Source organism: Ipomoea triloba, chromosome 6 (genome assembly GCF_003576645.1).
Source record: "Ipomoea triloba cultivar NCNSP0323 chromosome 6, ASM357664v1".
Lineage (NCBI taxonomy): Eukaryota > Viridiplantae > Streptophyta > Magnoliopsida > Solanales > Convolvulaceae > Ipomoea > Ipomoea triloba.
In genome coordinates, this window is record NC_044921.1 from 26,704,121 (window position 1) to 26,719,139 (window position 15,019).

The 15,019-nt window shown below is 36.6% G+C and overlaps 2 protein-coding genes across 6 annotated transcripts in view; both read right to left on the reverse strand.

Annotated features, from left to right (window-relative positions):
- LOC116022182 (protein MODIFIER OF SNC1 1) overlaps positions 1-1,872 on the reverse strand; it is a 12,686-nt gene extending 10,814 nt beyond the window's left edge. For 2 of the 4 annotated variants that reach the window (XM_031262783.1, XM_031262780.1), the window contains exon 1: positions 1,575-1,872. The gene's annotated coding sequence lies outside the window, so the exon portion shown is untranslated. Of the gene's footprint in view, positions 1-1,350; positions 1,485-1,574 lie in introns of all 4 variants that reach the window. The other 2 variants (XM_031262781.1, XM_031262782.1) reach the window with 2 other exon arrangements.
- Positions 1,873-4,649: 2,777 nt separating this feature from the next.
- LOC116021916 (heme-binding protein 2-like) lies at positions 4,650-7,161 on the reverse strand. 2 transcript variants are annotated; one of them, XM_031262443.1, is made up of 3 exons: positions 6,899-7,030; positions 6,258-6,498; positions 4,650-5,294 (listed from the first exon to the last, which is right to left on the reverse strand). In XM_031262443.1, exons 2-3 carry the CDS (start codon positions 6,329-6,331, stop codon positions 4,799-4,801), a joined length of 570 nt encoding a protein of 189 aa, XP_031118303.1. In that variant the 5' UTR covers positions 6,332-6,498; positions 6,899-7,030; the 3' UTR covers positions 4,650-4,798. The 2 variants fall into 2 exon arrangements, with proteins under 2 accessions (XP_031118303.1, XP_031118302.1); XM_031262442.1 differs by lacking the exon at positions 6,258-6,498 and having other exon boundaries at positions 6,899-7,161.
- Between the last annotated feature and the right edge of the window lie 7,858 nt (positions 7,162-15,019).

Sequence of the window (15,019 nt, forward strand, 5' to 3'; positions counted from 1 at the left end):
CCCCCCCCCCCCACTTCATGTACAAACTTCTGATTTCTCACTTTTTAAAGTGTGAAAACATATCTGATAAGCAAAAAGTGCAGTCAATAGCTCCATAGAATCATATGAACACACTTTACACACTAAGTTAATATCACCAAAAAAAAATCACAAGATACTACAATTTATTTTAGATTTTTATTAAAAACAAAAACAAACAAACAAACAAACAAACCCTACTACGGTCTACTACTACTACTTTATCTCTGTGTCCAAATAGTTTCCTTTTTTAATGCTCAATTGTAATTTAGTTGTAACAGTATAAAGTCTGTCTCAAACTTCAATTAACAAGCATTAAAAAGTCTGACTATATTTCACCAGTTTCCAAATGTATAAGTTATTATTAAAACCTATAGCTCAATAAGAAAAAACAGTTAAAACCGCTTGTCACAGTGGTAGTAAGCAGTAAAAGTAGTCAGAGTCAGTAGAGCAAGAAGAAATTAAGCAAAGCAGTTCACAGTGTTGTTAAACTAAGCGCCAGAAGGACTAAATAGCTCATATAAGTGTCTAATGAAACTGGCTCAAGTACCAAAGATCATCAATATATCAACAAAACCACTATTTGCTTTCCATTTTTCAAGTAAAGATATGTCAGCATTTCACTCTCCTCGTTTTAGAGAAAAAAATATGAAACTTATCATTGGTTTACCATGTTTCTAAGTTCTAACACTACAAGTATGCTGCAAATGCAGAAATACCAGATGCATATAAATTCTTGAGTGTTTATGTGTTGATGAGTACTACCTGTTCCACAAATGCACATGATCATACTTCATACACAACAGCTAAATTGTTCAAATTATGACCATACATTCAAATAATGCTCAGCCCGAGCATTCAGACAAAAGCCTCTGAGCATATAATTCACAAGAGACACTCAATTTGTTAAACCCACTATGATTTATTATGAATGATTGCATAAGTTACTCTATTTCTACTAAGCTAGCTAAGTTCACCTTCAAACTCTTAAACTAGTGCATTCTTCCAACAAAATTCACTTCAAACATCACACAACAAATCATCTGATAGCAAACCTCATTAACAACCCACATGGCATGATGTGATGGATGTAAAAACATAGCAAACCTTAAAATTGAAGTATGCATAAAGATTCACACAAGTCATATAAATTTCAAATACACTCCAAGTCTACATTGATGACTACATAACAAGGTGAAAACTCCAATTGCATATAACAATGCATAATGGAGAGAATTCTCAAATTCATGCAATACTAGCCCTCTCCTAACCGCAGCTCAAAAATAAGTGTACTAATACCACTGGATAATTAAGGAAGGAGGCAGTACTGACTACCTGTTACCAAATGCCTAACCACACGAAGACTACTTTTACGGATGCGACAATATCAAACTTCTTTGAGCACAAAAAAACACCTAAAGTCTCCAGACACAATTCGAATACGATCACCTGACGTTGTCCAAACCCTAAAATTCAAAGTTTCAAATGCCAAAATAAATAATAAAAAAATACAACCACGGATAATACATAAACACGAGACAACAAGGATATCTTACCACGGAGAGAAGAGGAAAATTAACCGGATCTGCGAAAGCTCCGATCTGTGAGTTGTTCGAAAAGGACGACAAAGTGACAAACACGTATGCATATAAATTATATCTATATATAAATATATACGTATATATGGGAGGGAGAGAGAAAGAGAGAGGAGATGGTGCGTAAATATGTATCGGTTTGTATAGAGGAATGGCGCAGGGAGGACGGAGTGAGGAAGAGAGAAGGGGAGAGAAGGGGAGAGAAGGAAAATGGATGATCGAACCCAAACCCAATGACGCCCAAATCCCTTTTATTAAACCAGGGTTAAGTTCCGAATTGGAATCCCCTGCAGTCAGTTCAACATCGTTCCCTAATCTCTCAGGTATCGTCGTGGCGTACACGCCTTAATCAATTTTCCTTTACCTTTTTTTTCTTTTTTTTTTTTTTTTTTTTTTTAAACTTACAGGGTTTTTTTCTTCTACTTTATTCTTCACACAAACAAAAGATATATTTATGGCCAGTTTGGTTGGATGTAGTTTGGGAAAATTGCAATTAATTCTCAAACTACAGTGTTTGGTTTGAGAAAATTGCAATTTCGCGGAAATTGCAATTCATGGGCCCCATGAATTGCAATTTGGTGGAGAGGATGACAATTTGTTGGTGTAAAGACAATTTTGCCCCTCCTCTTATACCCTTTGTCTTTTTTTTTAATTTAAAAGAATTATTATTATTATTATTATTATTATTTGAAAGAATTATTATTATTATTATTATTATTATTATTATTATTACTATTACTACAACATCTACCACAACATAAGGGCATTTTAGTTATTTTGTCGCTTCCTACCTTTCAATTCCATGTACTCTTATTTCTGCATACCAAACACTGTAATTTCAGTTCATACTTTATTCATTGAATTGCAATTCCACTGAATTAAAATTCTTTTTCCCCCTAATTCCCTCCTCCCAACCAAACGCCCTGTTAGAGTTAACATCTAGGGAGTATTTGTTTCTCCGCAATAACAATCAAAATATTCACAACATATTTAATTCACGAAATGAATTTTAATAGAATATGAATATTTCTCGAATGAAATAGACAAGAAATTAAACATAAATTGCATTATATTATTTGATTTGCTGAAGAAATAGATTTTAGAAATATTATTATAGTGTTTGGTTGGTTTAAATTTTAAATAATATAAATGAAATATGTTTTAAAAGACATAAATACCCCTAATATGTGTGTGCGCGTTTTATGAATGTTATTATTATTAAATAATATTATTATTATTCTATAGCAATTATAGTAATGTCAAAAACAAATCATGATGTGTAAATTGTTAGCAAACAACATATTGTAACAAACATTTTTTTGGAGAACATTTAATAATATTTGATGGTTTTATTGGGATTGGATCTACCATAAATCGGATATAGAGGTGCAGAACGGGGTAGGAAAATAGTAGTATTATTTATCGCGGTGCTAGACCCAAAAGAATACATACAAAACCCAAGATACAAGCTACAACCCTAAGAATGGACTAAGAATAATACCGTAGCTATTAGGAATTGAACCCTGGTATATGGGTTGAAGGTTAGGAACCCATACCACTAGATCATGGGGATTAAGTGATTCACGAGATGATGTCTTAAATGGAGGAAAGGGGGCCTTATATAGTGTAGAGGTTCTTATTGATTGTTTACAAGTGTACGACATTGGTTAGTCTTCCCTATCTATCCTCCACGTGTCCCTGTATGCCCTAGTGTCTTTACCCACGTCTTTAGCTTATCACCCACTTTCTCTACCACCTCACTCTACCCCCTACTACCACCATAGCCGATGGGGGCCGCCGATGGTGGGTGCATGGTCCCTGCTAGCCACACCATACTACAGGGAGTCCAGTGGGCTAACCTGGTTGGACATGTGTCATCCAATAGGGTCCAATCATTACCCCTTCCATACCTACATGCCATGACCACAAACCTGCAAACTACCACCCCTACCAGTTGGGGCGTCATTGATACTCCAGTGAATGCTTGGACCCTGCTAGCCACACCACTTCATGGGGAGTTCGATGGGCTAATATTGATAGGCATACGCTAGCCGACATGTTCAATTACCCCCGCCCCCCCCCTCACCCTATGTGTCGTGCCATACTGCACCACTCCACACACAACAATGCACCACAGCCCCCCACCTCAAGAAGAGTGGTGTGGGTGACACACTCAGTGCCGCCTACCGAGGGCATGAGGCACACCCCGGCCGGCCAAGACTAGCGCCCCAACCGGAGTGGCCACCTGGGCAGTTGGCAGTAGCTACGGTACCCCTGTACCATTGCCCCTTCTGTGACCTCCCATATCTTTTGATCTTCATGGCAACATCCCTATCTTTTAATATTTTGCTCCATGCTTCCTTATTTCCATAGCTCAATAGACTCTCATTATTCATGTCGGGCTAACACCTCAACAATACAAATGGACATCTCACTTAGGCCAAGACCTTCCCGATGAAATGGCCCCCCAAAGTACCCATATCCCCATCAGTATTCAAAAGAACAATGACATTATCTAATAAATAAAAGACCATACAAAAAAACTAAATACCATATACATTTACCATAAAATCAAATAAATAAATGAATAATATAAAATTGTGATAGGGAGAAAAAAAAAACAAAATTTAGGTTGAATTAGGGTAAGTACAAAATACAAAATTTAGAATATTCATATGAATAGTCTAATACCAATCGTCCCTGGAATAGCTACTTCTCGAAACACATATTTTGCGAAGCAAACATACTGTCAGAGTTTGATGTATATTTATTTCTCTCCCAATAATAAAGATGTTGATATTTTTCCATGTGACATTCCTAATTACGAATAAATCTTATATACACTGAAGTATTATTTGTTTCACGCAGACGATCTTACACAAAAGTTACTTGTAGGCTCATGAAATAACATATTGTCATATGAAATATTAAATTGATGAGAACATCATATTACCATAAAGAATATTATTACATTGAACATGTAATATTAAATGTATTTTTTATTTTAATACTATAGACAAAAAGTTTACTTGATTAGAAAGTATGAAGTAGGGTCGGGATTATGAATAACAATTTAGAAAGTATTAGGAGTTTCAATACACATTGATGTGTTACAAGTTCATCTTACACAATGGTTCAACAATATTACACAATTATTTACAGTAAAGCCACAACAGACCAAAGATTCAGACTCGCCTGCAGCCCGCTGGCTTGCCACCCTCCTTAGTATGCAGCCACGGAGCCACCAGCCCGGGCTTGCAACCATTGGCTTCAGACCCGCTAACATCCACCCAAACTTCATTGACACGACCAATGATTTTAAAAGGAGAATTGTACTGTGCAATTGAGTAAGCATATTCACTTGCGGAAGTGGAATTTGCCCATGGAGACCTGCTCAAGCTGAGAGCCAGTTTCTCAGCTTCTTTCACAATGTTGCGATCCCTTGCAAATCCAGAGAACTTCCTAACTGCAATGCAATGACTGGTCCAGGAATCAGGTCGCAGGTTCAGTTCAGGAAGCGGAGATGGTGGCTCAGCTTGGAACTCCTCTGGCAAGTATAATTTGACAAAGTATGCTGATGAGTGAAGAGGTCCAGCTCCAGGGACAATGCTTGTCAAGACTGGTACTGTCATTGAAATACGAGAAAAATTCAGATTTGCACCTTCAATGTACTGGAACAATCTGTGAGAACAATAAAAAACTTTTAGAACTATGACACTAAGCTTTCTAGCTACGGAGTATTTAAAATCTAATTCACTGTTTAGTGTTTACACAATAAATATCTTTTGATGTTTTGCATGATTTGAGCCAGCACTGCTGCAACTACTAGAACAAGCATGTCAATAGGAGTACAGTGGTCTTCAATCATTATTATGGATTCTGGGAAAGGGATAGCATCCATGATATAGCAGTTTTACAAAATGTGGCTACTCATAATTAAGAAGAGGGAGGAAAGTGAGGAGTTGGTAATAAGTCATGGGTAAGTTCACTGGAAAGTCGTGACAACTTTAAAGAGACAACAAAAAGAATACATAAAAGAAAGACCAATTAAAAGAAAAAAGTAAAATCTGTATATCCAGTTATCCACTGCCCAGGCAATTGAAAGAACTAAGCGCACACCATCAAGCACAGTGGAATATACTTGCCTACTGAAACTGACTGTATTCCCACTTCTTTTGTGAATCCAAAAACTGAACTCTATACTAATTAAACAAACAAAACCAACCAAATAATGTGTTTTCATTAGTTTTATAATTCGAACAAAAAAGTGCCTGCCACTAATATAAAGGAAGCAACTGAAGTAAAGTGTTACCTACATATATTCAAGATACCTCCGGTATAGGATATTTGACTTATTCAACTGAGGAAATCAAATAGCAAAAATGATACAGAGTATTTGTCCAACAACTCCATAGAAATTGGGGGTGAAAAAGAAGAAGGGGAAAACAAGGCATGTGGCTGCTCCACTAGAAGTATGCATTTCGAAGAGAGGAAAAAAACATATGCACTACATTGATGAAGAACATTGAAATAGACATGATAGATTAACTTTTAATAACCACATTACCGAAGACAGTAATGGACCTAACTAGAGCTTTTGATGCCCAATAAACTATTAAAGTCTGCAAATCTGGCACTTGCTACCTTAGTTTAGTGAGCATCATTTTTCCAATAGATTTCCTCTCTGAATTCCCATTTGCCAGCTTCACACATTGCATCTCCTTTTTGGTTTCTCACCTTGCAAATCAGAAATACCTTGTCTACTTAGAGTCATTAGTTTCATTTCCTTTCAACACATTAAGGCATTCACATTGGCGATGACCCCTTTCTTCAATGTGTCATTAGTAAGTGCAGTACTTCTATTGTGATATTCAAGAACTTCCACCTAACAGAAAAATAATAATGAATGATAACTAGCTTGATTTCCCCCCGACACAGAAGCAAATATACGCCCATGAAGAAGATCATGAACAAAACTGTAAGTTACAGTCTGTAACCTTTCAAGTAATACTACTCTTCCACTTGGCTTCTGAAGGTGGCACTAGTTGAAATTCCAATGAAATTATAAATATGTACTCCGTGAATGAAATCACAACTAATTATCTATCAGGCTGAAAAGTGGCAAGAAACCACAAAAACAGATTCAAAATACAAGAATTATCTACAAGCAGATGAAATTTCTCACCTCAGAAATTCGACTGCTTATACTTAAGCAGAGGGCTTGAAAAAAAAGTAAGTACATGAAAAACAAAAACAAAAAAACAAAGAAAATACAAAAAATAGACCTGTGAAAGCCATCTCGGGTGGCTTTATCGAAAGAAATTTCATCGGTGTGTGCAGTCATCCAAACCGACTCCCTGTAAAATCGAACCTCGAAGTCCGACTCGGAGTGCAGCACTGTGAACTGCGGAGACTCCATCTCCTTGCACACAACCACTTCAGAATAAAACGTCGTTGCCATCATCACTACCGCGACGAGAGCTTCCTTCCATCTTGGCTGAGCCATTTTTCTCTGTGCTTGCGAGCAAAGATGCCGGCGGAGGAATGAGGAATCCCAAAATGTCACTCAAGAAGAAACATTGACTTCATTTAAATAAAATGACAATTTTATTCTTCTTAGAGTGAATGCCTTTTTTGGTCTCACTGTTATTGGCACATTTCTAATTTTAGTCCGCTTTTGTTATTTTTGCAACATTGAGACCACATTTATTTAAGGTGTTCCAATTTTAGTCCACCGTTAAGTTTTCTGTCAAGTGGCCGTCCAATACATGGGCTTTTTGGTCTTTTTACTCTAATCTCCTCCCTTTACCCTTTCAACCTTAATTTTGAGACTATGTTTGACTAAGGAAAGGAAATGAGATAATTAAAACCTAAACCTAATCCAAGAATCTGATCTTTCGCCGCCGCTGCCTACCTCCGATCTGCAACCAATGCGCCGTCGATGACGACGGTGGAGGGAAGATCGCCGAAGGTAGAGGTTCGATCGTCGAAGGTAGAGGTTCAATCGTCTCTGCCGTTACCTTCTCCCCAAACCTGCACTCCGATGAGTCACGGCACCGAGTAGCGGCGACAATGTTGGTTGTGCGACGCCCTGCGATGTCTTCTGCGCTTCCTGCCGGCGAACGACGGTTCCGATCTGCCGGTGGAAAGATCGACGACGGAATCGCCTCGATCTGAGTTCTCCCCGGCTCGGCACGGCGTAGGCGGCGGCGCTGGACTTCCGGCGATGTTCTCCAGTCCATACTCCATAGCTCTACCTTCTAGAACTCTTTTCTACATGTTCTTTCTCCTTCTCACTGGAATATTCATTCTTTATCTTCCAATGCATAACCTGATACAATACAGATTCACCATCCACTGCAAGGCTACTTAAACTTAGCCATATGGCATCTTAATTTCCACTGCAAGGCTGCTTAACCGTCCACTCCCAGCCCCAAAAATTCCAGTGCCCTCTACCCATTCTCCGTTGTGGTCACTTTGCAAGAAGAGCTAGCGAGTAGCCTTTCGATGAGCTCGTGGTTTACTGAGCTGTCATCCACAAGCATGGCGGTGGCTTTGAAGTATTTGGGGACCAAGTCGTCGGAGGTCAGCTGGTCCATCCTCTCGCATCCTACCGGCAGCCCAGAACAAGAAAAGACCAAAAAGCCCCTGTATTGGACGGTCACTTGACAGAAAACTTAACGGTGGACTAAAATTGGAACACTTTAAATAAATGTGTCTCAATGTGGAAAAAATAACAAAAGCGGACTAAAATCGGAAATACGCCAATAACAGTAGGACCAAAAAAGGCATTCACTCTTCTTTTTATAAGATTGTATATTAATCAATAAAATTTAATAAATTCAAGGGATTAGGGTCAAATATACCTTCAAACTATACTCATCCATACAATTATGCCTTTCAACTTCAAAAAGTTTCAATACCGAATTTCGGTAACCAACTTATTTGCGGATATGGTCTCGAACTCACTCCTATCATCCATGTGAGAGTATAAACTAGGACACTAGGTGCCACTAAACCACAAGGTCTTTATCGAACAAATTGTCATTTTGGTCTACTGACTATAGGGGTCCTATTAATTTACATCCACGACTTTCAAACGTATTAATTGCATACCACGACTTTTCAATTTGTATCAATTTTGGTCACTCCGGCCAAATTACCGGCGAAATTTCGCCGGAAAATCATAAACCCTAAAATAATGAGGGTATTTTAGACATTTCACATATACTTTATTCTTCTTCGGCGAATTCATCTGTGCTTTTTTCTTCTCCGGCGATCCAACCCCATGTCCGCCACCATGAAATTTCGGAGAGCATCGCGAATCCCCCAAATCTGCGCGAGTTTAAACTGTACGGCAATCGACTCGTTGGCTCAATCCCGAGTCAACTTGGGGCCAACTCGGCGCTGCAATTAATTGATTTATCTTACAACAATTTATCCGAGAGGATCCCGGAGAGACTGTGTGACAAGGGCGGCTTAAACGAGCTTATTCTGCTAAACAACTCTTTTTCCGGCCGTATTCCGGCGATTCTTGGCCGGTGCCGGACTTTAACTAGGGTCCGGCTTCCCTCAAACAAGCTATTTGGGGAAATCCCCGCCGAGATTTTCACTTTACCCCGAGTTTTCCTGTTAGACTTAGAAGACAATGAATTATCTGGAAATATTTCAAGAACAATATCTGCAGTGAAAAGTCTGTCTAATCTTCAAATCTCTAGAAACAAATTATCAGGCTCAATTCCCAGCGAAATTGGGGAGGTAGTGAGCTTAGTGAAATTTGAGGCTAGTGAATAGTGATAATGAACTAGAGGGAGAAATCCCAGGAACAATGGTGAATTTGAAGCAGTTGGCGACAGTTGATCTTAGTAACAACGAGCTCTCAGGGGGTTGGATCGCCGGAGAAGAAAAAGAACAAATGAATTCGCCGGAGAAGAAGAAAGTATATGTGAAATGTCTAAAATACCCTCATTATTTTAGGGTTTATGATTTTCCGGCGAAATTTCGCCGATAATTTGACCGGAGTGACCAAAATTGATACAAATTGAAAAGTCGTGGTATGCAATTAACACGTTTGAAAGTCGTGGATGTAAATTAATAGGCTAGGACCCCTATAGTCAGTAGACCAAAATGACAATTTGCTCGCTTTTTATCTTATTACTTAAGTATGTGAATTCAAGATTGGATTCCTATCTATGCTATTAAATAGTCTAAAGTGTGAAATATGTTGGATTATTCATGTCGCAACTTAAAATTTCATAAGGTCTATTTTGATACACAAACCATTAATTTTTTGTTTATCTAGCAATTTTTATAGGTTACCTACAAGTTATAGGTAATCTATGTTGACTTGGACTTTTTTTTTTTCTTCTAAACCTTTTCCAGCCCAACAAACGGTATCGGAACAGTAAAATAATAATATACAAAATTCTTATATTTAGGCATTTAGCTACTGGCAGTAGCTAAATATATACAAAAAAAAATTATATTTAGCTACTGCCAGTAGGCAATAGCCAAAATAATAATTAAAAAAATTTATAATATGGTTTTTATAACAATAACAAAACATATTATATATAATTATATATACTAAAAAAAAAGAAGAAATTCCGGTTGAATCGGAACCGAAACTTTTATATAAGGTTCCGATTATTGTTTATGTAACCTTGGAACCGTGAATCAGCGGTTCGGAATCGGAACGAACCGCGATCACCTCTAGGCAGGTCGTCGGTGGGCTTGGCGCACGCTGCCGCAAGGGAGGGAAGGAGCAGTGGATTATGGAGGTGCTGTGGTGATTTGGTCTAGTGAGCATTGGTCCGACTGAAGGCACAGGGGAGGGACAGCGTGAGGCGTTGATTTTTGGGGTTTACTTAAAAAATTTTGGTTGACTTAAAAAGAAGATCCACATAAGCTAATTACCTGTGCCATGTCATCATAGTAACCTGGTAACCTGTGAAAAATGTTAGATGAAAAAAAATTAATGCTTTGTGTATCGAAATGGACGTTATACAAGTTCAAGGTGCGGCATGAATAATCAAATGTAGTTCATGGTGCGGAATAACACTTTAGCCTATTAAATATAATAATTAAGAGTCAATGTCCGGTAATAAAGTTATAACGGAAATAAAAATTATATTAATGCAATAATATACATTGATAACTTGTATATGCATTTTGATTTATTCTTAGTACAATGATAGTACAATTTTAAAGTTACCATTTTTTATTTTTTTACTTTTACATTTATGTACACACTTTAGTAACCAAATATTTTGTTAATTATGTATTATTCTTAACTTACTCATTGCAAAATATTTTCTAACCTTATAATAACAACAACAATAGGACATTTTATTTGTATATTATAATAATAATAATTAAATTAATGTACATAAAATAGAATTTGTGTCAATTTCTTTTAATTCTTTTTTTCAACTCTTTTCCTTCTTTGTGATAAAAATTAAGATATAATAATATTTACTTAATTTGATATATATGATAATGTTCAAGTTCATTTACCTATTCTCATGAGTCCATGTGCACTAATCCAATACATTGATCTTTGTATTATAAAGGGCTATGATTTTTTGGGCATTTTTTTGGGGTGGGGGTGGGGGCTATTCTAGTGAGGGTTGTTCAATAATTTGATTTTACATTTTAAATGTTTTAAATTTTATTATTGGATATTATGCATGATTTTTGAGAATGATTTTTTGGATTTAAGTAGAATCTTCCTATATATGCTAGCGTTTCTAGGAGATTTACGACATCTTTGGTTTCACCTGCATCACCATAAGCGGATTATGCATTATTTTAATTGTTGCACAATTCAGGTTCCCTATATGCATACAACACTCGTCGGCATCACCACATTGGATTATGCATGATTTTGATTGTTGCACATTTTGGATTCCATATATGCACACAACACTCCTGGCATCTTAGGTGGGTAACGATGTTGTACATTATTAATTACATAGTGGATTAACGGTATGCACAGTTGCACACTATTGCACACAGAGTTGTACAATTCACCTTGGCTAGAAGTTGAGTGCATGTGTGGTTCTAGGTGAGTTGCACACTAGAAAATACAGAGATGCACTTAATATACAATCTGCCCAAAAAAACACTCTAAACTCAATACCACAAAATCCACAACAAACTCCGATTCGTACTCATTCGATAAACAAAACAAAACAAAACAAAACAAAACACCAAACCACATTTTATAATAGTAGCGTTGAAGGGGATATGCACACAACACACACACGAATGCACATGAACAAAACCCGACAAGGATGGCTCAAACTCAATATTGATGTTGCACTGCATAAGGATACATGCAAAATGGGCTTCAGCTTCGTGCTTATAAATGCATGTGGGAGTTCATTGCGGCAAAAAGTCTACCATGACGTAGAATTTTCAACCCCAACGAAGCTGAAGCTATCGTTATTCGTGAAACTTTAAGCTACCTAAATAATAAAAAGTATGACTTTATTTATTAGTGTTTAAATGTTGTAAAACACCAACCTATAATTGACTTTATTATTGTGACACATTAGATATGTCAAGTTCAGTGTCAGTTAGTTTATTAAGTGAAGACCTAATGGAACAGACACTACACCAGAGCCCTGGAAACTAGCTGTTGGACTACACCGGCTTATCCATGATTTGCTGACAGAGCGCGCAGTTACATTACTTGAGGTGACTTTACAAGAAAGTCCTCATCTCCTTATATACCTCGAGGGTAAGATATGCAGTAATTCTCTATATGAAATATCTTTTGAGATTACTTGTCTTTCAAGGTCAAAGTTTTATATATAAAGCTGAGAGATGATTCAACATACAACATAAATGAGATAATCTTCAACATTTGAATCACAAGAAACTCTCTACACTCTAAAGATTTCACTATGACATATCTTATTCTCAAGACATGTATGTTACTATGATTTACAAGGAAACCTTGAGAAGAAAAATACTTTGAAGCTGAATCAGTGGACCGTATACCGTGCAACTGTGGTGCATTGAAGAAGTGAGTCAGTGAGACGGACAACATCAGTGTGGCTCTCCAAGTAGGGATTCCTTAGATGTACTACTAGTTGTGAAGATTTCCGTCTTCAACAATATACTATAGTTTCTACAGATTGGGTCTTTATCCCGTGTGGCACACATTGGGTGAGAATGAGTTCTCCTACCTTTTATAAGATTAGACTTGTTGATGAGATAGTGGATTGAACACACTAATGGTAGTCCCCTAGACTAGATACTAGTGTATCAAACTACCTTCTAATAGAAGACACGTTTATGATTTTTGCAATAAGTATGATCTGCCATAATTGCTTTGTCAGAAAGTTAATTAGTAATACAGAATATCACAAATACACGAAATCACACTATTGAGGTGGAAACAGGCTGTTTGCAAATTATTCACTCTCTTAACAACAATTCTATGGACTCTTCTTTTAATTTGCTTGTTCGTGATATCAATGATATAATCACATTTTTATCATGTTTATTAGGCGACCAGCGAATCAGACTACTCTACTCACAACTTAATAATAATAAAAAAACTAGTTATTATAGTTATGTGTGTGTGAAATGTTGGTGTAATGGATATGATTTGGGGTTGTTATGCCATGAACCCGGGTCCACCTTGAAAGGTGAACTCAGATGTTCACAATTTCATAACTCTATGTTCATAGTTTCATAACTTCATGTTCATAGTTTTATAATATCATGTTCACAATTTCATACCTCTACGTTCACAATTTCATACCTCTATGTTTGATATTATCAAAACTCTATGTTCAACTATATAACACAATTTTTGAATCTATATATCAAAATTGTGAATATAGAATTCAAAAGTTATGAATATTGATTAATGTAATTTTGTATATTGAGATTTAAAATTGTAAAAATAAAATTTTAAATTTGAGAACATAAAATTTCAAATGTGTGAACATAGACTCGGGTCCACCTTACAAGGTGGACCCGAGTCCATAGCATAATTTGCCTGACTGGGGCGGGCCGGCCTATAGAGCTGCATGAGATGGAAAGCTTATGCCAAAATAGTCCATCCAGTCCAACTCAATATAATGCTTGCACTGCTTTAATTTAATTTGCTTCGAGTCTGTGGTGACCGACCGGCCATCAAGAATAACATCATACCGATCTTTTTGCACCCATCAACTTAATTGCCAATTCAAGTGAATATGGATCATTTGGCTAAGACCTTGTGCTATGGTGACACCAGATTGCACTCATACATAGAAGTCGTAGATTTGAACCTTAATAGAGACGATATTGATTTTTTTTGCTTAATTGAGAAAATAATTATCCACTATATTTATAATAGTCCAATCATGAGAAACTACAATTTTGTTGGTAATAAAAATAAAGATTAAAAAAAATTACTACATGTATTTCCAAACTAACAAAGGATATGATATAAAAATGTTTACATTAAGAATTTGTAAGAGCGAGTAGGAGTTGGGTGTAATAAGTGAGAGTTCATGTAGTGTGTGTGCGCGTATATGTATATATATAGTAGTAAAGTAATGTAAGTGGTAAGTGAGAGGGAATCTAATAGCACTATAGCAGGCCAACAGGGCAGGGCAACTTCAAATTAAAGGAAGCGCGCATGATGTAAACAGAACAGAGGTTATTCAAACACTGCGTAATATAATAATCTTTGAAATGAGACTGACATTATATTTATATATGTGTGTGCGCCTGTGCCAGTTCCAGTGGTACTGTCCCTAAAAAATATCGTATATACACTAACTAGGATATGATTCCCCTGCTAGATTTATTATTTGCATCAGGAATGTTACTTTGAGTGAGACGACTTAGCTTTCTGATAAGAAGACTGATATTATTTATACTTCTCATCACATATCCACATAATTAAATTATTTTATTTTATTTTTTATAAAAAAAGTAGATAGATGGAGTGGTAGTGGTTCACAGCTTGAAGAGTTAAAGTGAAGTGGGAAGCAATAAAGGCAGCACAGCAGTGCCCCACTCCCCAGTGGCCCAGTCCCCAGCGCCTATAAAGGGCTGTAGCACGTACACCACCTTTTCCTAGGGGCCATACTGTGCATATATACCTTTGTGCCATCCGACCACATGCTTGCGTTACCACATGCTACCCATTTTCTTGGTATACTAATCCTACCCCATTATATTTGAATCCAATAAAGTAAGTAAACTTGTATTTAAAAAAAAAAATCATCTATCATATAGTCACTATTGAGTCAGACATAATATATGAGATATGAGTAATAAAAATCCCAACCTCAAACATACGGATTGAAAATTAAAAAGAATAAGACAATATAATGTTAAAAATAAGAATAAAATAAATTATTTAATAAAATGAGACAACCAATAATATTAATAAC

Bases quoted from the DNA above. Each gene is read 5' to 3' on its own strand.
- LOC116021916 (XM_031262442.1), bottom strand. From the start codon at position 7,119: ATGGCTCAGCCAAGATGGAAGGAAGCTCTCGTCGCGGTAGTGATGATG. The intron at 5,295-6,898 runs GTCTATTTTTTG...TTGTTCTCACAG, and splicing joins ACCCGAGATGGCTTTCACAG to ATTGTTCCAGTACATTGAAG.